Genomic DNA, 23,617 nt, shown 5'->3' with positions numbered 1-23,617 from the left:
CAGAGGGAAGAAACACAGATTTAGCGGGAGATTTCTGTCACACAGGCAAATCCTCTATTTATATTTTGAGGAACGTTCAAATGTTCACTTTCCCAGCTTAGTGGCCTCATTTTCCACTCTCACCTTGTGGCAAACATGGCCCTGAGAGACGAGAAAGTGGCGGCATCTTCTTTCAGAGCCTTGAGCTCGTTCCTCAGCTTCATCATGGTCTCTGTCACCATCGCCTTTTCATTCTCGTACTTGCTCTTCAAATTCGCCAGTGCCCCCTCCGCTGTCTGCAATGTGGATCATTTGACAGTTTATCGCAACACGTAGGCCTAATTCAGATAACACGCGGGTTGTATCTCTGACACACAAAGGACAAATGATTGGTTTCCTACAGTTTGCATGGGTATTACATTTTTTCATGGTATATTGAGTACAAGGAACAATCCTCTTTCACCTGTTTATTGGCCTTCAGCACCAGCCTGAGCGTGGCTATCTGCTCTCTCTTGGTACTGAGCAGGGACTTCAATTTGAGTATCTCCTCCATGCACAACTCCTTGTCCTTGTCAAGCATCGGCGCCAGCTCCCTGGCTGCAGCCCTCTGCCTGGACAGCTGCAGCGAGCGGTCCACAGCCCTCTGCAGGTGTTTGATCTGGTCTCTGATGATGGCGTTCAGGTTGTAGATATTCATGGGCTCCTTCCGCAGGTCCCCACCTGCCTCGGAGGGCACTGGAGACGGGCAAGGAGAGATGCTGATGACTGGGGACCCTGTAGGGTTGCGGGTGGGGCTGCTATGACAGGAGTCCACCGTGTTGGCTGGCGTCTCGTTGAGGTGGCCGTCTTTGGACGGGGAGTCCACGGGAGTGCGCGGGGGCTCGGAGGAGCAGGCTGCAGACGCCGCAGCGAGGCGTCGCGCCAAGCGAGGCGAGAGCAAAGCCCGGTGGTCGTCCGAGCCCTTCAGGCTGCCGCTACGCGTGACGCGGCTCTGGCGGTAGTAGTCCAGCATGACGCGGTTGGGTGTCTCGTTGTTGCACAGGCAGACGTGGTGGTAGAGCTGTGCCAGTTCTTCGCTGAAGGTTACCAGCTCATCCTGCGCTGCGTTCAGCATGCCCTGGCTCTCCGTGGCCGTGCTCGCCGAGGCTCGGAGCTCTGCCTCCAGGCTCGCCACCCTCTCCCGACTCTCCCGATAACTACGCTCCAAATGAGTTACCTGCTTGGAGAAAATCAGGTGGACATTTGCAACATCACAGGGTGCAAAACAGCACTGAGTGCAATTATTATCGTCCAATAAAAAGAAATATATATTTGGTTGATAAAGATGCAGGAATAAAAATATAAATATTAGGGACGATATACATTTGATTCTTTCACAATACATAGGTGCCGATTTGATTTGTATTGCGATTTTCATTTATTGTAGAGGTATTGCGAAAGGACAGTATCGAGTATTGCAATTTTTAGTAGTTGAATAATACACTTCTAGAGACAATATTTCATGAGACATTTCTAAAAACAAATTGTTTTCTTAAAAGAATGCACATCACATGTCAGTCAGTCTATTTGTCTACAATAATCTACATTTATTTCATTTGTAAAGAAGTACATAACTGTTTTGCTTTAAATGGATATGATGTAGTCACTATCGGTGGTACCGTATAAACAGAAAATATTTAGGTGAATCATTGGTAATATATATATATATATATATATATATATATATATATATATATATATATATATATATATATATATATATATATATATATATATATATAATATAATATATATATATAATATATTTTTTTATAATTATATATATATATATTTTTATTTTATATATATATATATATATATATATATATATATATATATATATATAAAATAAATATATTTTTGGTTGATAAAGATGCAGGAATAAAAATATAAATATTAGGGCTGGGACGATATGCTTTTGTCCCAATTTGATTCTTTCATGATACATAGGTGCCGATATTGGGATTTTCATTTATTGTAGAGGTGCAAATGGATAGTATTGAGTATTGCATTTTTTTCCCAAAGAGTTGAATAATACACTTCTAGAGACAATATATCATGGGCCATTTCTAAAAACAAATTGTTTTCTTAAAAGAATGCACATCACATGTCAGTCAGTCAGTCTACAATTTGTCTACAATAATATATATATATATATATATATATATATATATATATATATATATATATATATATATATATATATATATATTACCAATAATACCATGTTTATATGGAAAAGAATCAATTAAAAAAATCGTCCCAAAAAAAAATTCACTACATGAATTGATTTTTTCCCAACCCCTAATAAATATATCACCGCATGTAAGTATGACAAACCTGTTCAGTCAGTGCCGGGACCCTGTCGTCGCTGTGGCTGTCCCCCTGCCCCTCCACAGCCTGGTTGTACTTCTCCTTCAGGACCTTCAGTTCTGCTTTGAGGTCGATCACCTCCGTCACCGCCACCTTGTACTTACACTCCAGGATCTCGAACCCATGGATGTCGAGGTCATGGTGACCATTGGCTGGTGGCGATGAGGAGCCCCCGTCAGGTTTCTCACCCTCCTGGGGTTCATCAAGCTCTTTGTCTCCGTTGAGACATTTCATGCCGCTGACGCGCTCCATGAGACGATGGACGCGCTCGTTCTGCTCGGTCAGGGCGCCCTGTGTGTGCTGCAGCTGGGTCTGGGACTCCTGCAGGTTCATGAGAAGAGCCGACTTCTCCCGCTCCACCTGCAGAACGGGGGAGGAGACGCTCCCACATGAGAGGCAGTCAAGAAGACAGTGAGGGCAAAACCCAATGCTGCATACATGTTTAATGATATACATATTCATAAAACCCAGGACAGGCCGAGGCCTTTCACTTTATCATTTTATATATTTACATATTCTTATATAGTACTCTGCAGTGGTGTGTTCTGCCATGTTAACAGATCAAAACGTGTGACTTCCAAGTTCTGACAACCAACTACAAGCAAACTTTAGTTACGCAAATGTATAATATATCTGACCTCCACATCTCCATCATATAAAGGTGCTAATAAAATAATAACAAAGTACCACGCAACCAGCAATTTAGCAGGACTTAGGCTCAGTTACGCAAATGTTTAATCAGTATGACCTGCACAACTCCATAAAATTAAGGGACCAATAAAGATAAAGACAATGTACCATGCAACCATCATTATTAAGCAGCAAGGTAACAAACACAGGCACATCATAGACTAACAATGTATCAGCTGACCTGTATTTCTGAACAAAGGTGTGTAATGCCATGTGGTGAAGCTTGCTTGACTTAAAAACTGCCGGTAAGGACAATGGAAACTAACATGAAGTGCTATTTAATTGCTTTTTGATCAGGGGAGTGTGCTCCCACAAATCTAAAAGCTTTATTGATCCAACTCTTCGAATGCCGAAGGAAGCTTAGCAAATAGATACGTTTAAAGCGTTTAAATGATTATTAAAGCCTAGAGTGATACCTCAAATGGAATTGTGAATGTTTTTGGTCCGTAGTGTCCATATTGAAAAAGACAAAATAGTTTTTTGTTTTAATTTGCATGGTGTTTACCAGAATAATCATCTTGAGAGGGAAAATTGATTAGCGAGTAATTGTGTTAACAGAGAAAGGCACACGGCTCATATAGCAGCTACTCATCTAATTTTCTATTTCCCAGAGGAGCTCAGCTTGGGCGAAAATAAACAGTAATGACTTAATGAAATTTTGACCAGGAATCTAATCTACCTAGAGTATGATTGTTATGTCGTTTAACACACTGTATGTATTCCTCTTGTGTGGGGTGCCTGCAGGGGCGTCGGACTGGGTGGACAAAGGGGACAGAGTACCCAGGGCCCCCATGTGAGGAGGGCCCAAAAAGATGCTAGAATGAATAGCTGTGGATGCGGGGAGGGGCCCATAGAAAATGCCTTTCTACAGCGCCCAGAATTTTGTGCTACGCCCCTGGGTGCCTGTTCATGCGTGTGTTGCACTCAGGTGACTCAGTGTATACGTGTGAGAGAATTTTTTTCCTGCACTACATTTTATAAGCCCTATATTTATACTGTCTGTTTATATGAATGTAGCTTATCACAATGCAAAGTTGGAATTAATTGTGGTATAAATGTGTAAGTGTACAGTGCCTGTGGACATTAAAAATAACTTCTATGACATTTCCCCCTACCTCTTTGGGTCTCATTTCCCAGTTAGGACTGGGAAAATAGTCTGAAATAGTCTGTTTCTGTCTCTGTCTTGCCTCTGCAGCTCTTCCCTGTCCCTACTGGATGCTAATCACCCTGACAGGGCTCCCTATGGCCCACGCAAATACACTGCCTCTGCTGCTGGACTCTTTTGCTTTGCTATGATTTTGCTTCATCACTTCCACTAAGAAATAAGCACACTAGAGCATACATTACATACAACACATTACAGTATATACAGTTCATGAGCATTGACATAGGCTTGAATGCACATGTGCAAAATGTTGCCGCTATCACTGAACATGCCTGGTCTGTCACTGTCACTTTGTGATAGTACGGTTTAAATGATGTTTCAGTGCCATTATTTGTATTCATGTTTGGAAGACTAACATTCAGTAAAAGCCTGTAGTATTAGGTGGCGTTTTTCCTGCTTTTCTTCTCGTTCCCAAACTGTCATCACCTTGTCATTTCCTCGCTGTTACCGGTGGCAAACAGTGGCCAGGGCTGCTTTCATCAGTGCAGCAATGAACAGTGAACACAGAAACAGTCATCTACCAAACAAACACACAGTCACACACAGAATGCAGCAGGACAATCGATAAGACGCCTCAGTTTTTCCACTAAAAAATGAAATGTACTGTGGGAAAGTGGATCAGCATAGCTGTCTTCTGATGTGCTTTGGGCTGCAGTAAACTGTCCTGGGGGTAACGTTGTTAGCAGCTTTAAAGCGCCTTAAATCTTCCAGACTGTAAGTCGACACACAACCAATGTGACGTTCGAGTGGCTTCAGTACTGACCTTAAAAATAACATTAATGACACAAAAGGGCTAAACAAAAACTAAGTGCTTTCTAGCAGCTGCAAGTCAACACTGGTGATTTTACTTGTATTAGTTATTGTGGGTAATTTTATTCACTGTGGTATATATTGCTATTAATTTCTCATGACCCACCTGCAGCAGCTGCTGTTTGAGCTTCTGCATCTCGGACAGGTTGAGCTCACTGAACAGGTCCGGCACCGGGTGCAGGCCTTCTCCTTTCCGGCCTGGCCGGTAGTCCCCGTTCATCTTAGCCAATCCGGTGCCTGTGTGAACGAGGCAGTTGCGGCGGTTGCTGTCTTCGTTGTTGCCGTTAGCAGCAGGGATGGAGCTGCCGTTGGTTCCGATGGTCTCCTCAGGGAACTTCAGACCCTCTACACCGGTGACGGTGAGCGCCAGATGGGCCCCTGCTCCGTACACACTGTCACTCAGGCTGATGTGGTGGGCCAGTTCCTTTCTCAGATTGTTCTTCTGCTCGCGCTCACTCTTGAGGGCGTCCAAGGCCTCCTCCAGCTGACCCTCCGAAATGTCCTTCAGACGTAATGCATCTTCCAGCTGACTGTTTAGGAGAACAGTCTCCTCCTCCAGTACTTTGATTTCATGTTTTAGTCCCTCATACTCCACCTGAGGAGCAGCGGAAAGGACAGACGGGGACAGGAAAAGAAAAAGAGTAGAACACATTTCATTTAAACTCTTAATTACATTCTTTTAAGGATTGGCTCCAATACCAGGTCAAACTAGAGGGGACATAAGGAAGGTGTGAGTACAAAAAAGTTAAAATAAAGCACACTTTAGACAAATCTTTGTTTGTCTTTTTTGGAGCCAGGTGACTAAAACCAAACACCACCATGTGTATGAGACAACATTTGCTAGTGTGTGGAGTTACTGAGAAAATGAGCTGAATGAGTTTGTACTAACCTGGCTCTGCTTGAGCGTAGACACCAGTTTCTGCAGCGTGATGTTCTCCTCCTCCAGCTCGGTGTAATCCTGAAGCAGCCTGGTCTCCCTGAACTTATACTCCTTGACCTCTTCCCTCATCCGGCTCCTCTGTAGCTCCAGCATCTCATTACTCTGGAGCGAGGGAAAAAAGTAAAGAGTCAGGAGAAAGAGATGGAAGAGGATCAGAAGTCAGTCAGCTCATAACCTAAACCCATTACTGACACAACAGACACACACACAGAGAGTAATATCTCTCATACATGCTTAAAGTCTACGCTATACACTCTAAAACTCCTGCTGTACACATACATAATACTTCTCTCTGACAGCATGTGGATAAGAACGTTTATCAAACTATTTCATTATCGAAAATGCAATGAGTCAGCACCTTTAGACTTACAAAAAGATCAGCATTTTGTCACCTGCTGCGCAGAGACAGAAACATGAGCATATGCTGGACCAGATTAAGTGTCGATGAGACGAAAATGCACCAGCCACAGAGGTCATAAATCTAAGTATAGTAGGCCGCAGCACTGGATATATGGTAATTTAATATATATGGGAATAGACCTCGGTAAAAATCAGAGACAACTAATAATGGTGAGTTTTATTTCAAGGAACAGGGAGATGGATAAATATCCTCTCTGTTAAAGAACCAACCTTGCGGGTACTTGTTGATGTGTTCTACAGTACATTTTCTCAGTTCAGCTGTTTTTATAGTATGTAGTGGACAATTGTTCCCCTGTATTTCCTAAAGATGAATTATACAGTATTCATCAGAAATGACACACAGAATAAGAATGAGGTTCTTATTTTGTAAACACAGTCGTCACCAAATGTGTACAGTACAATGCAACAACTGCTGGACATACAAAGTAAAGAACCATTTCTACTATACATGTGCATGTGTGTACTTCTCTCACTGCAGAGCTTCCTGCAGCTCCCCTGCAGCTCTCTGTGCATATGGCAGAAGTGCTGACCCAGAGACAGTGTCAGGAAGAAACTCACGAGCACATATGGCCTGTTCTGTGCTATGTGTGTGTGTGCTTGTGTATGTTTAGGGGTGGATGACAATGGTGCTTTTAGAACTGGCAACTGGACTGAAAGCAAAGACCACTATGACACAATGAATATTTGATTTGTACAGTAGCCGACAGCAGCTCCTATACTCTTAAAGCAAATGGAGCCTCAACTGCAAAGTACACAGAAATACAGCAGGACTGTACTGAAAATACTATCATACTAATCCAGGGAAATATAGCAGAAACCAAATCACATTTGAAGAATAAACCTTATTACCATAAATGACAAATCATAAAATAACACATTTTGGGGTGCCATATTATTATTGATTATAATGACCTTCCCTTGCACAGTGCCGAGCCCCCATCTAGAGTTCACAGCTCAGACTCTGATTCATGATGACACAATGGCAAATATGGCAGAAGTCCAGCCATGTTGTTCTCATTCACCATTACCACCACTGCTGCTGCGCTAATGGGGAACCTTTTAATTAAAGGTTTAAAGATTTCGTTAAGCTTCGGGAGATGTCAAGATCCACTGTGAGCGACCGTCTTCTACATGGGAGGAATTGGGGTGCTGTGTATTCATTTAAACATACGATTGTGAAATACCCTAGGTTTGTGTTTGCCCTGTGATTTTAAGCTATTCTTACTCTTTTCATGTTCTGACACATACGGACTAAAAACAGGCTGAAGTAAACTTTGTACTTCAAAGTTCTTTGATGTGAATCTGTATATGGTAATGGTGTTTGTGAAAGATGGCACAAATAAAGTCCCTGGTGCGGCTGCAACACCTGCTTCTCACGCTGAAAAGGCGACTCCTCCTCATTAATGGCCTCACGCATGCAAATAAGGATTTTCAAAGAGAACCAAAAAGCCATTTGATGAATCTTCAAAGAGACACAATGGTGATGCAAACAGGTGACAGGTGTGTGTATGTGTGTGTGACAACTCATCACGAATATGTCGACTACACTCATCTTCCCAATTGAAAATATTATGCTCCCTGATGTGGAATATCTCATAGATCTACCTGTTGTGTGTGATATTACTCTGCTTACGTTCACACGGACATATGACACGTGTGTCATGTTCAGAAAAATGAGATATCCAGAGAGTAACAACACTCCCTGATGAATATAGTGAATGAGAGTGTGCGTGCTGTGGCTGTAGTGCTGGTTGTGTGATGAGCGCAGCCTGGCTCACTCTGTCCCTACACATGTGCCGAGCTCAGGGCATTTCCCTTATTCCACAGCTTAGCACCGGATTTGCCCCCCACAATGGGGTCGTGGCCGCGGCGTCTGACCCCAGCTTGAACTCCTGCGCTGCACAGTGGCTGCAGACATGTATGAATGCATAAGCGCATGCTCCGCACGTATACACATGCATTATGTGATCTCTGTGTCAGGTTTGACCCCCTTTGTGCCACTGTGACCCTTTATCAAACACACTGATCTCATGTAAGTTAATGTACAGTGCATCACAAGAATGTGGACAATAGTCTGCTTAGAATTCAACAAATTACGATAATAAATGACTATGCAAAAAAAACAACAGGTTTAACAGGTTGTTGTACTTTTCTCACAATCCCGAGTTACCTTTTTCCGAACTCTTCACAAAGTTAGCACAAACACTGACTAAGCTGCAGATTATTATTTTTGTTTCTGGGACTCAAAATGCATTCAGTGACCAAGCCTTTCAAAATAAAGGAGATCTTTTATCAAAACTCAACAACCACCAAACCTCTAAGCAACTACAGCTCATTTTGCACATCGTAAATGTACAGCTTTTTCCCATTATAGTTGAACGTTTCCCCAAGGATTTTACACATTTCTTGTAAATGGACTGTATTTATACAGTGCTTTACTACTCTTAACGACTGCTCAAAGCACTTTTACACAGAACAGGAACCATTCACACACCTCCATAGACTGTGTCTGAGGCTGCCGTACAAGGTGCCACCTGCTCATCAGATAAACATTCAGCAATTCGGGGTTCAGTGTCTTGCCCAAGGACACTTCGACATGGGACTGCAAGGCCAAGGATCAAACCACCAACTCTGCGATTGGTAGGCGACCGCTGCACCACCTGAGCCCTCCCTACATCACTGTCTATACACACATACATACTGATGCGATGAAAAAACACGAATATATGAGAGAATTGAATCTACTAAAATGAGGATATATTCCAATGCATGAGTTCTACTGTCAGCTAATGAAATGCTGTTTTTTTCCCACGTATATCATATTCCTGATTTCCTGTGTTTTCCTCATCTGGCATGAACTATTAAATCATCTGCTTGAAGGTGCACTCTGTAACTGTTGACAAGCTCACCTCCCGTAGCTCCTGCACAAGTGCGTTGAGCCTCTCGTTCTCGGCCTGGGCGTTGGACGCCACAGAACGGCTCAGCGTCACCTCCGTCTGCAGCACCAACAGACGGCCCATGTAGTAGGCCTCCTTAGAGGCTGACTCCTGCAGCAGCGTCTCCTCGTTAGTCTCCCCATCCTCTGCCACCTTACGCTGGTTGGTGTAAGCCTGGCCGAACGCCTGGGGAGGAAGAACAGAAGGGATGGTCAGAGGAAGGGGGCAGAGAAAAAAGCAATGAATAATAATAATAATAATAATAATAATAATAATGGTAATAATACAACAACCAACAACCATCTTTTGCAAAGTAAAAAATGAAGACACATGTAACATATAACAACATCCTAATCCATGTGAGGGATTTGCACAGTGGTGTAGTCTAATGTACTGTAGTGGGTATTCTGTACTGTATATGTATGGGCCTATATATATGGGCCAGAACGGGCCTTTTTGGAGGGGTGGGGGGTGGCATATCATAGTGGGGGGTCTGGGTGTCCTCCCCCAGGGAAATTTTGAGTGTCAAAGACTTCACATCCTGCATTCTGACACACTTTTATGCACCAATTTATGGTTAAAATACCTTTATTTAGCCTATGTGAAGAAAAAAAACCCGCAGATGACAATTCAGAATATTCAAAATTATAATGGAAAGTACGTTGTTACGTACCATTGTGCATTTTTAAGTGGGTATATGGAAATGCTGGAGCTTTCTTAGTGGGTATACTGCGTATACCTGTGTATCACGTAGACTACACCACTGGATTTGCACCCACTGGCATGTAGGGTAGAGCCAGCACATTTTTTACAGTAATGGCCACTAGGTGTACTCCTGCTGTTCTTTTGACCAGTGATAGCATACTCGCAGGGGCTGTCCCTTAAGGTAGCTGTACCTGCTTTCTGACTATGTAGGATGATGTTTCACTGTGATCAATAGACACACTGTTCCCATTTTCCTGACACAGGTTTTCACGGCACTGAGAGCTGACTTGTCATGATAAAGAAGCCAAGGCTTGATTGAGAAAATCAAAGCATGCATCAACAGCAAAACAGCATAACACCATACCACAGGCCTACTGTACCAAACTAGTGCTGTAAGAAATGCGCCAAAGCTTGGTAGACTGCATGGACCAACAACAAGTGAAATGTATACAGTTATACAGAGATATACAGCTGCTTTGTGCAAGGTTTAAGGAATAGCATGTCATTTTATTTTGTATAAATGTGCAGGGCTGGGCGATATGGAGAAAATCCAATACCTTGATATCGATACCGCAACGATATTGTAATGTTGACTATTGGTGCTTTCACAAAATATTTACACAATGAGATTTTTGATAGTCATCAGCAATGTAGATACAATGACTAAGCGGGTAAAGGCAAATAATAGAACAGTTACAACAGTCTGGTAAGAAAATGACATCACTTTACTGTAATGCAGCCTTTAAAACCAGGAAAAGACTACACTTATGCCATATTACGATATCCCTCCACCTTGCCCCCCCTCTCTCCTCCTCAATAGCTACAGACACAGAAATGGCACATACTAAGGAAAGCTCATTGTGGGACTGGCTCTAGTGGCTGTAATTCTGCACCAAGGCTGAATTTCAGGAAGGAGACTTCAGATACAGTATTAGGGGACCACTGAGGTCTATATAAAAGAGACTTCAGATACAGTATTAGGGGACCACTAAGGTCTATATAAAAGAGACTTCAGATACAGTTTAGGGGACCACTAAGATATAAAAGAGACTTCAGATACAGTATTAGGGGACCACTAAGGTCTATATAAAAGAGACTTCAGATACAGTATTAGGGGACCACTAAGGTCTATATAAAAGAGACTTCAGATACAGTATTAGGGGACCACTAAGGTCTATATAAAGCATCCAAAGAGCACCATGTCATGGGACCTTTAATAATTCACAGTCTTCCCAATCCCACCTCAACATAATAACATAATTTCATTGTTGCTTCTCTTCGAGATGAGTCATTTATAAAGTACAAGCATCCATTATTCGGAGAAGACATGAGCTCCAGTGTGCAGCTGTCTTTTCTGTCCACCGCGCTAGTCATTTTTCATTGTTCTATTTCCTTCTGATTCATGAGCTAACAGGTTAAGTAAGCTGCAGGCAGAAGGCTGAGGTCCTATTGTTAGACAGGGGCACTTTATTACAGCCAGAAATCTACTTTATTGCAGATGTTGGAGTATATAGAGCACTGGCAAGGAGAGGGTTTGTCTTGTGGATGTTTAGCTCCTTTGATGATAATATATGAGTCCACACCTCCGTGTTGCTGCTAAATAAATTGACATGTAGTTTTGTGTGAATGAATGAGATGAGCCGATTTGCCAGCAGAGAGATTTGAACGGCGCCTAATTAGCTTTATTGACCACCTGCCTCTGTCACATCTGACGTGCTGTCTGAATACTCATCACCAGCCAGCAGAGCAACAAATGAAGTGAATCACCAACCACCACCAATCATCAACGCTCAACACAGGCAAACAGCTCAAAGAACTGAAAATGATACGCACACATTTTTCCATTCCGTCACTATGAACTCACAATTCAATAACATGATATAAAGCAGGTAAATAAAGCTCTATTCATTCAGAACGCCACTGATTCCCTCTGTAGACATATTCATTCTAATTTAATAGGCCCTTTTGTTTAGCATACTAGTAAAAGCCAGTAATAATCAGTCCAGTATAATGTAAATACACAGAATATTTAGCCATTCAACCATTCAACTGTCCTCAGGGACTTGCTTTATAATGACTAGAAAACACTCATGTAGAAATACTGTATTATAATGAACTCTCTTTTTCCCTCTCAGTCTCTCACTGCATCTCTTTTATTTCTCGCTCTCTTTCACACTCTCTAGTTCACTCGCCCTTGTGCCCTCTCTCTCACTCTCTGGGGAGGCACAGTGTGATTGTAGTGAACGATTAAGAGGGAGGGCCTCATGAACAAAAAAGCTGATTAATTCCAAGCACAGGGCGACTGAATGAGCTCGCATTCTCCCGTCGGATGGGAGGCTGTCAATGTCCGAGCAGGCCTCACAGCAACAGCTGAGCCCTATACAGGGGGACAAACAAACAATCTAGACCCACAGGGTCCCGTTGTTAGACCGTTAATATCATGAAGTCAAAGGAGAGAGCAAGATTTACACTCACTGTACTGTGACTGGGGGCCAATTGGAAACAGAAAGGGCCAGGAAACGTTTGAAATGTTTTGGTACAGATGCTAAAATGATACCTGAGTTTTTTCAGTAACATCGTTTGAGGAATATAAACATGTCTTCAGCAAAATCTGAAAAAAATCTGAATGCATAATTGTTATATGTTCTAAAGCAATAGTACAACATGTTTGGAAATATTCCTCAGTTGCTTTGTTATCGATAGTTACGGGCATTTTTCCACTAGGCGCGTCTCGGCTGCGTTTCAGAGGCGTTCCAGATACGCAGAAGCTCTATTTTCACGTGAGCTGCGGTCCGGACAGCCAGGCAGGTAGTGAAACAGCGAGAGATCCAGTCAGTTTACCAACTCAATCAATCAAAATTAGGCCCTATGTTCGCCTAACCCCTAACCCACCCTAACCCTAACCCTTGAAGGGAAATGTAGGAAAACAAGACCTAATTTTGAAACTAGAAAGTGGGAACATTGGGCTGTGGGAACATAGGGCTGACCCCCTGTTTATGCTTAGCTTAGCTAACTGGCTGATGGCTATAGCCTTACATTTAACAGACAGATATAAATGTATTTATTTCCTAAAATAGGATACTATAACAGGATCAGCTGTGCAACAACTTTGCATAAATACAAAAAAATAACCTTAATGTATGATTTAGTTAAGGAAATGTTTGACCAAAGAATAAGCACTCTATTCCAACTTTCGAAACTCTACTCACACATTTCATTTAGTATTTAAGAATGATAAACATGGCAGCTGATGAAAAGGCAGAACCCCACAGTGACAGACACATTATTACACAGAGAGGACTGTCCCAGTTGCAGGCAGTGATTCAGCAGCAACTCATACACGGAGAATCGGTGGGTCTTGGATGCGTAACGAGAAGCAGATGGTTTTATAACAACCCTCTTCATGGGCTGAGCCCTCAAAAGTCCACTCGCTCCATCTGCCAATGCTCCTCCTGAACGAAGTCACAGAGAGTGAACACTGATGGCTGAGGCTCAATATTTCCACACAGGCCTAAAGGAGCACAGTGTGCTCTGGCCCTCCTGACGCTGTTGCACCATAGTTTCTGGTTGGCTAAAAATAACACTGACAGCGCCGTATTTTTCAGGCTAATCACATGAACGTCACTAACAATAGTGCGTGCTGTATCATTATAATGATGGATTTGCACTGGCCCTGTATCTGTGTCCTAATTAGACAACATAACACAGTTATTCAAGCCAGATAACATGTGAAGAACAGTGCCGAACATTAAAGTTTAATACTATTCCTCGGGATGATTTTAACATGGAGTCTTAGATTGGCAGCCATAATGCATTCAACCTTGAGGCTCCTCGGCCTTCTGTGCCTCAGTGGATAAAGTCTAAACAATAGAGTCCCCCTCTATAGATATTCATCCCTCGGGCCATGGAAAGAGGAGCAGAAAAAAACCAACCGCTGCACCAGTGTGAGAGGAGGAGCGTGTGCAACCTTGAAATCCTTCCCTGTCTGTTGCAACTCCTAATTAGGAGTCAGGGGAGGACCTGTGGGTGTGCTTATATACCAGGAGTCTATTTCTTTTCACCCAGGATGGAGAAGAAGAGTGAATTATTTTTACATCAGCAATTAATCTCCACCAAACGTCCATAATTAAGTGGACGTATCAGGTCTACCCAGCAGCATACACTGTAAAAACAAGTTTATTTATAATTTATCGATAGCAAGGTGTCTAGACTTTATTAAATTAAAAAGGTCAGAGAGCAAAAAAAGAGCAAGAAAAAAACATTATAATATTATTATATTATATATATATATAAACCATTTATAATCTATGAATGTGCCCTTGTGTATTTAGGTTCTAATTGATGTGGACTAAAGTATTATTTAATGACTTTGACAGAATATCCTTAATCAATTGTTAATCACTGTACAGTCGAAAAGTAATTCATGGATAATGAGACAGAGAGAAAATAAAATAGAGGATTTAAATTGTACCATGATAGATGTGGATTAAAGACCAATTAAAATCATGTAGTTGTACTAACCCATTGGTATTTTTATGAAAATACAAGATGTAAAATGTGCCACCTGTACTGGTCAATTCGAGACAGCACAACCTTAAATCTGGATTACCCAAAATTCTTCTTGCAGAGCTCTAATCAGGGTACACACACACACACACACACACACACACACACACACACACACACACACACACACACACACACACACACACTCCTGTGTCCTGTCCAGATGGACGGCCCAGCCAACCACATCTGGGATTTCAGTACCATGGAGAGAGACATGCAGGACTGCTGCTGAGAAGCCACGTAGCTGTCAGCGCCATGAGGAGAACTCTGTGTGTGTGGAAATGAATGTCTGAGAGCAGACAGACTGGTTCTTGCTGCAGCATGGCATACACTTTGTCATCCACTTGTTTGATGATCAGCTGTAAAGCATGCCATGCCAATGTCACAAGTGTTGAAGATCAAGCCAAATAATCCATAAAAAAGACCAACAGGAAAAACGACGACAGCTCAGAATGAATCTCCTAAAAAAAATCTCAGAAGAACAGCATCAAGAGTGCAATAAATAGAAGAGACTTAAGTCTGAAGCGGCATGCGCTGTGTCAACATCCAGTCACAACAAGACAAGACATCAGCCTGAGCTGAGTGGACAACACACAAACACACAAGATTTAATCCTGACTCACTCGCTTCTTTTTGACGAATACGTGTTGGGCTGCAGTACACAAGTCTGGCGAGGTAAACGGAGCAGCAGAACGGTCAGAAACAGTTTCCACTTCACAAATTGCTGCCTGTCTATGGTCTGTCAGTATTGTCAATTACAAATGAAATTGATGATGTTTCTTTAGTTTGGTTATTGGATAAGCTTTACATCCTTTTGCAACCCTAGTTATATCCATGTATCTAAACAGTAATTAACTTGCATGATTACTCTGTAATAGAAATATGCACACTCACTGTAATATTCACTAACTCACTTGTAATGTTGGTAATCCAGAAATCCAAGTTTACTGCTGCAGTTGCTCGGAATAAGAACAGCTACAGTATGTGTCTTAAAAGGGATAGTCCAGTCATTTAGTATCACAAAGTTAGGGCAATCACAAGAGACAGATTTAAAAGAAAGGTCAAAATCAAAGTGGCAGAGGCTGAATTACATTTTCTAGTAGGGATCAAAACAATGGATCCTACTTTTCCTATAATGCAACCCAATAGCGTCTTTCATTAGACCCTCACTCCCTCTTTAAACCCCACTTCTTTGAAACTCCACACATCTCCTGTTGGGAATGCAGGCTTTCTGTTAAAATTCTTAAATATCAAGCCCAAGCTGAGGTAACCCTGATGACATCACAACAACATCACCAGGGTAATTTTTCAAATGTTAGAAAGCTCCTTCCAGGGCAAAAGAAAATATAATGTGCCTGTTTTTGCAGGCTGATTACTTTTTTTGACACGTGATTTGAACTTCATGTGAGTAAGAGTAATCAGAGTAAGGCTAAGGGAAGTTTAATACATACAACTGCTTTTCAGTTTAGTATATTTACTATCCTATAACTCCGATGTACTTAAAACCCATGAGCATATTTTTCCCCTTTCACAAGGACACAGAAACGTCCCCATGTGCTTCTCAGCCACAGGGAAAAGTGCCAAGTCAAGAGATCTGTCATCTATAAAAACACACAAGCACATTTTCACAAGCGAGGGGAAGCTGGGTAATCACAGCCCAGCAAGAATGGAGGTCAGTCACCCTAACAAAATTAACAAATAAAACACATGATTAGAAGTAATTGCATTATTTAAAAAAATTCAGCAACATATGTTTAAAATCGGAACTGTGTATGCATACAAAATGTATATTCCTTTGTGAAGAAGAAATTACATAATGATCACAAGATAATGCATACGATCCCTAAAAATAAAGTTCAAATAAGGAAGCTGCAGTGCCGGCATTGCTTTGTGTGTGTGTGTGTGTGTGTGTGTGTGTGTGTGTTTGTGCTTTAAGCAACCAGGAGCCCTGGATGTTTATAGTTTTTATTATAAGTGCCCAGGCTATTCAATCCTTTAATTTCCCCAGTTGGTAGGAAGCTCTTCTCTTAAAGAATTACTGTAACATAAAGATTTAGCTGGAGCTGACGTGATATGAATGTTTTATAGATGGTAAAGAGGGTACATGTGAATTGCCTTGCTTTCTGTTTGTGCTGTTTATTTAGAGCAGTGGAGCCTATTATTCCTTTGATAACAATATGCTATTATGCTGACACTCGAGGAAAAAAAAAAATCTATAATGCAGGATAATAGCAGAAAAAACGCCTTAATGTGATTTATAGAGGAAAATCCCCACCAGTTACAAGAAATCCACAATAGCATCACATCTGGCGCATTCTCACCAACACAATGTGTACAGTACATGCTGTGTGAAGCTGGAAGGTCTGCCAGGGGACAGGCTGTGTTTCTAGATAAAAAGACGTGGCTTGTTAAAAGTGATTCAATTTGGCTCAAGTCTGCTCCTTAAAAGAAAGATGCCTGGATTATTTCCCGGAATGCCTATCACTTATGTGTGCTCAGTCTGTGTCTGGCTGAATGGACGTTGAATCGGTAGACGGAGAGGCAGCTGGGGCGGAAGATTTGTTGGATCCCAACTGAATCTCTATTTCCTATCCTTTCTCCTCAAATCCGTCCTTACATTCTCCTCTCCTCCTACACACGATATAAAGAGGCGTACAGGATGTTATTATCCTGTTACTAACACACAACACATATTAAAAAATACACATGGCTCCAGGCACACTCGTCCATGCACTTCACTGGTATTCATCCCTGACTCCTGCCATTCGTCTGGAGAGAGAACAAGAGCCATCGGCGGGTTGGAATGGAAAATAAAAAAAGGCACTGAGTGAGAAGGAGGAGATGATTTAATGCTGAGTGCCCTGTCTGAGTGTCCCGACACAGACAGATAGACAGACAGACAGACAGACAGACGGAAGGAAGGAAGGAAGGAAGGAAGGAAGGAAGGAAGAGGAAAACACCCAAAGGTGTTCAATTTAAAATGAAACTAGTGCATTGCCCATTCAAAACATGGCTGTTGCTTGGCCTGTGGTATTATATATACCCAAACAACTTCACACTTAACACTGCGCTTCCTTAGCTCCTAAACAATACACCTGCCATTACATAGTTGCGTCAAACACTTAATTTGCAGCTACTCACGGTCAGAAACACCGGTAAAGCACACTTAGCAGAGGTAGTTATTGCTAAAGAGGCATGTTAGTCGATTGCTTTGACAAACCACCGAGGTTATGAAGGTATTTAAAGATTATAAAGGTATTTTGGCGGCGATAACGTTATTTGACTGAAAACATTTGTCTTTTGACAAATTAGGAGCAGAACGAAAGAAATAAGAAAGCATTCGAGAATAAAGGAAGTTAGTTAAATAAGCTGTTTGTACTGTTATGTTAAATCTATCTAAGAGATCCTGATTACTGAATTATTCTAGTTAGCCTTGTTTTCGTTCTGTTCATATAGTGTCCATGAGTGTTTATCACTGTTTATCAGGTTGTACCCTGAGGGAGAGGATATGTCTGGGACACAGCTTAAACATATTGCAGCGGCACATTTATTCACTCACATAGTTGCACACAAACCATATGCAACTTTATCTTTGTTATTTGGCTGCAGCATACCTGCCGTGAGTTAGCGTGTAAGGCCGTAACAGTGAGGACACACTCATGTTCAATGAGAATAGAATAGATAAACATGAGGCTGAGAGTGTAAAGTACACTGTCATACGGAAGTAAGTATCATTCAACATACTTTTGTGTGAATAAACAGCAGTTCACTTTTTCTGGTGGATACTGAATATATCAACGTTACAGCTGAACTCTTCTTTGCCAAGTTTGCCATACTAACTTATAACATATTTTTATTTATCCAGAATTCTTTAAGTGGATTCTCCCTCCATCATAATCCTCCTACAATAAAAGACAAAAGACCATTTCCATTATGAGCCTCAACTAAGTACTGGGCCTCCTCAGTGAGTCAACTGTTCAGGGACTTGCCGGGGGTGAAGACGAATTAGAGCGCTAATGTGGGGAGTGCGGAGATCGACCTATTCTCCTAGTCTCCTTTTACACAGCTCCCTCCCTACAGTCCTTTATCCCTTTACCATCTCTTTGCTTGACTAAGTGGGAGAAGTATTTCATGGGACAAGTAATCTCAGGTTCGATAAAAAAATCCTGACGAGGGAAAGTGAGCTTGGACGGGTGTGCTTAGAGTAACGATGATGGCATTGAGAAATAAAAAAGATGGAGGTGTTTGAAAGCTCACAGGCGGATTGGTATTCGGGGTTAGTGCCAGCAGACACACCCAGAGAGGCAGCCAGAGGCACACAAGGGAGGGAGACACAATGGCAGGAGACAGATTCAACTGATAACATTGTCTCCTATCTCTGTAGAGGGTCTCTGCTGATAGAGAGGGCTCAGCCAAGCCAGACAAACACTGACTACAATGGAAAGGCTGGTCTGCACACAGTGACCCTCTTGGTATTGACACATGGGGCCTCTGGGTGACTCAGTGCTTTTGTGCAGCCACAGGAGAGCCTCCATGCCAAGCCCGCAGACCTGTGGGAATCCTTGTACAGGCTACTAATAAGGTGATGCTGGCTGTAGCATTTCATCAGACACATGGAAGTATTTACTAGGTTCTCTGCTCTCTGTTTAAGTCTCTTGTCTACATTCAAGCGTTTCTGTTCCTTCTCATTCTCATTTTTTTTTAGCTAGAATTCAACCTCTGGATTCAAAGTAAGTACTTAAGGTTTTGAAAAAGGTCTAATTTTACATCTTCTGCTTGATAACTGATTGATTGTTTAAGTCATTTATCAAGCAAAGAGACTACAGTATAGCCATGCTTATGCAACGAAAATGGAGGCAGGCATCCTCAGGCCTATTATATTTTTTTAAGCATTTTCCAAACCTTCCAAAAGCAGGCCCACAACAACTACACACATACATACATATATAATATGGTGTGCTATTTCAAATATATATATATATATATATATATATATATATATATATATATATATACCCTTTCAGTTTTAATGACCTCACTTGACATCATCAGCTCTCTTGTGATGGAGGCTAGGGTTAATTAAATGGGTTAACTAGGGGATGATTTAATACCTGCCTGATCCTTTACAGCCCCTAACAGCATAGAAGTGACAAAGACAAATCCACTGACCCTGATTCTGTCAAACACCCATAACAGTATAAGTGCATGTCTGGGTGTGCACGTGCTCACGCATGCCAGTGAGGATCATGCACGTCCTTGCTCTACATTGTTGCTGGACATAATGGCCTCTGGTCATCTAGATGGGAGGCTTCTCTTTCCCCGGCATGCAGAGATGGTATGCATGAAAGAAGACAGGAGCTGAAACTAAATTGCTCTAGACACAAAAAAGGCAGAATAACTGAAATCAGTGATGCTTTAAATTACTGATTAGTAAAATCAAGAAACCATGTGGACAATAGCTTTAAATATAAGCAGCGGATGTCACAGCCATAGTTCTTAAATTCACACATGGAAGATCTTTGTGTTGCAAAAACAAAAGTTTTCTTTGTGAGAGAACAGGCTGCTTTTTTTGCTACGCTTTCAGAGTTTGCAGCACACACAGCTAAAGTAGATGACTAATCAATACAGCAGCCTGCAGGCATGGGAGTCCTGTTCCCTCTTACCAACTACTGTATTTCACTGCAGTAAAAAGGAGCTTTCCTAAAAACATAATCTATGCAGGGCTGGGCGAGGCCTGAAGTGTCTCTGCAGAGAGAACAGCTTCTTTAAGTCCTGTTCTGTCTTCATGTGAGAATCATGAGATTTTTGAAATAAGGAACAAAAGAAAAATAAGAGTCTAAAAGAAAGAAATAACTGAGCGAAATCATGTGGTTCCTTTTGAGTTCCGTTGACTAAATCATTCTCTATGCAGCAACCAGCCCCCACTTTCTCTCTTCCTCCCCTCTCCTCCATCAAGTCAGTGCAACCATAAAAACCTGAAACAACAGAGACCCGACTGATGGGCCGGAGTCACTCACCACCGCCCCTCCCTCTCTGGTCTCAATCACAACATCCGCAGCCAAACCCCCCACCTCTCCTGCTACGCATACAGACACAGGAGAGAGAAAAACAAAGGGAAGAGCCATACACACATGCAGGAAAAGTGTTCCTGATGTGTGACTCAACTACAAAGACAAATGACCTTCCCTTTAGGTCCTGACAAAACACACCCCCACCTATATAAAACACAGCCAAACACAAGGGCAGACAGGTCCGTATCTATATGCTCAACAGCATCCCTGAGCCTGTTGCTAAAGGTCACAGGTCAACACCACCTAGCATACACAAAGAGCATAGTTTCTTTTCTCCAAACAACAATATCATTTAAACTGAAGGAACAATGTAGTAACTGTTTAATGACTACACTTCAGATAACCACCATGACTTTAAAAGACATTGTTGAGTGGGCTATACATTTCTTAAATTACTTAAAGAGATTTTTCCTGTTTAAAACCCAGCTCTGTGTCATGGCAGGGTGGGCAGTGTGTGCAGATGAATGGTTTTTGGATTCCCTCCATGGCCACAGCACAGGGAGCTCCTAGCTGAGCAGAGCAGCAGAGGTCTGCCATGATCCGCCCGATGACACTAAACGCGTCACGACAGATATCTGCGAGCATTGTGAACTGGCGCCACGGAGAGAAGCCAAACTCTGTTCATCTAAACACACTGCCCACACAAAGATGACACAGAGCTGGATTAAAAGTACCCCTTTAAGTGTTGTTAAATCAAATTTGGCTTTATTTCCATGGCTGACTGCCAACCAGCAGACCCTGGTGCCAGTCACAGTTTCATCTCTAAAAAAAAAACTGATTGATTCAACAGCTGTTCCGTATGATCCACTTTGAGGCCATCACACGAAATCTGTCAGATGAGTTTTATCAACATGCACCGATTTCCACAATGCATGCTACAGTGTACCCAATAGTGCGCAGCTTACCTCAGACATGATACACTCTCACCACAGGGAGCAGAAATTGATGCATAATTCCCACTTCACTCCAGGGAGGGACCATTGGGGAGGATGGGGATGGGGGGACCGCCACAGGAGACGAGGAGGGGGATGGTGGGCTCATGGCGAAGAGCACAAAACCCAAAGAAGGGAGCAACACCATCTCATGAGATATTGATTCAGCCCCCATGTTTACTGCCCTTTCTCGAGACCAAGCTAATGTAAAAGAGGAGCAAGAGCAGAGGGGAGGGGAGAGAAACCTGTAATGTATCCTTTCTCCTCATGCAGGAAAGCTTGATCTACAACCACAGCTGCTCTCTTTCCCAATTGTTGTCCTTTAATGGAGGCCCCATCAAACTCGCCAGGGTGTACTGAGCTTCTGTTTTTTAAAGTTCATAAATGTTAAGAAGTATTTAAGTTTTGCTAAACCTTTTCTTCAATGTCGATTCCCTACTTCAAAGAAAAAAAATGCCAGATGTGTCCTCCCTGCATAAAATTGCATAAATATCCCATCGCACCAAACAGTAACTCTGCTGCTCCAGAGTCTTGTAACTGCAGTTGTTAACAGTTGGTGGGGGAAATATGTAACTCCTCATTTCTTTAAGATTATTTTTTGGGCATTTTAGGCCTTTATTTTGACAGTACAGCTGAAGACATGAAAGGGGAGAGAGAGAGAGAGAGGGGGGGGACAACATGCAGCAAAGGGACACAGGTCGGAGTCGAACCCGCGGCTGCTGTGTCGAGGAGTAAACCTCTAAATATGGGTGCACGCTCTACCAACTGAGCTAACCAGGTGCCCATAACTCCTCATTTCTAATATATTTTGGATGCGTGTTGTTCTTTGCTGTATGAGACACAGAAGGTTTGAAAACCAGTGTGACTTTGCCAGGTCCTTCACTGGGCTTCATCATCAAGTCAAGCAACAGCTTCACACCCTCATCACTGGTGTCTGATGACCGAGCCAGTCGCATGATATTAACTTGATTTATGCAGATAATGTGGAGAAAATCCCAGCGGGAATGGGCTGACAGCAAATCAATCATCTACAGAACAGTCAACGTGTGTTGTTGCGATTTGTGAATTTGACAGCTGACCCTTGAGAATAATGCACGTTAATAACATACTTTGCAACATGATAACTTCCCTGCGCACCAGGACCAGACAGGGCTTTCCAAAAGCAAAGAACAATTGTATCTGGTTCAATCTGGAGATGAGCCCTGACAAGATGGAATTTCGTGTGATCGCGAGAATCCAGCTGCCGTGCAAGGTAAGATGCTTGGTGCGTATCCCAGTAATCAGTTTTCAGATTCTGGATGTTTGCCAAGTAAATGTCAGGGAGCAATGCATAGTTGTAAGACGCTGGATGTGATAGCATTCAACCAGGAGAACCTGAAGCACTATGGGTGATAGTGTTTTTCAGTCCCTCCAGAAAAACGTGATTATGCGATCGCATAATTCAATGCATAACCAGCCAAAGTCCGCATATTTATGTGGGGGCCGCATTATTTCAAATACGCCGCACTTTTGCCGCATAAATTGCTGATTTCTGCGAAAAATATGCGGGGCTTGCATGATTTCATAATCCCCGCATTTTTGTTGCAAAAAAGTCACATTATACTGTAGTTTAACAGAAAGTTGAAAAAGTTTGCGTTTACTTCACACAAGAGCAGCCATTTTCCCCTGTTGCCATGGGAACGTTATGAAGTAACGTAATTACGTGACGTGAACATCATCGAAAAGCTGGGTGTTGGGGGGAATCACGTTTTTTTCTCTTTTTCATCAAACCGCAATTTTTGCAAGTTCCCGCAATTTCATTGCATGAAATTGCATAAATATCCCACATATTCCATCGCATTTTTTAAGAAAACATGCCGCATAATCAAGGATTTTTGCCCGCAACAATCACAAAAAAGATTTTCTGAAAGGACTGGTTTTTGTGGCAGTGATAGTACTACTACTATACTTCAAGCATTGGTATGAGTGCTAATATCACCAGTGAGTATTAA

General features: G+C 42.1%; 1 protein-coding gene across 2 annotated transcripts in view; it reads right to left on the bottom strand.

Moving 5' to 3' along the window:
- bicd1a (bicaudal D homolog 1a) overlaps positions 1-23,617 on the bottom strand; it is a 33,663-nt gene that overhangs the window by 4,523 nt on the left and 5,523 nt on the right. For both annotated transcript variants that reach the window (XM_028586050.1, XM_028586051.1), the window contains exons 2-7: positions 9,326-9,538; positions 5,946-6,098; positions 5,163-5,651; positions 2,359-2,751; positions 443-1,195; positions 124-275 (exon numbers count right to left, since the gene is read on the bottom strand). In XM_028586050.1, coding sequence (XP_028441851.1) covers positions 124-275; positions 443-1,195; positions 2,359-2,751; positions 5,163-5,651; positions 5,946-6,098; positions 9,326-9,538 — 2,153 coding nt within the window. The remainder of the gene's footprint in view (positions 1-123; positions 276-442; positions 1,196-2,358; positions 2,752-5,162; positions 5,652-5,945; positions 6,099-9,325; positions 9,539-23,617) is intronic.

This window comes from Perca flavescens, chromosome 8, assembly GCF_004354835.1.
Source record: "Perca flavescens isolate YP-PL-M2 chromosome 8, PFLA_1.0, whole genome shotgun sequence".
In the NCBI taxonomy this organism is placed as follows: domain Eukaryota; kingdom Metazoa; phylum Chordata; class Actinopteri; order Perciformes; family Percidae; genus Perca; species Perca flavescens.
Note: the sequence above shows the minus strand (reverse complement) of the source record. Positions and strands in the feature narration are given on the sequence as shown.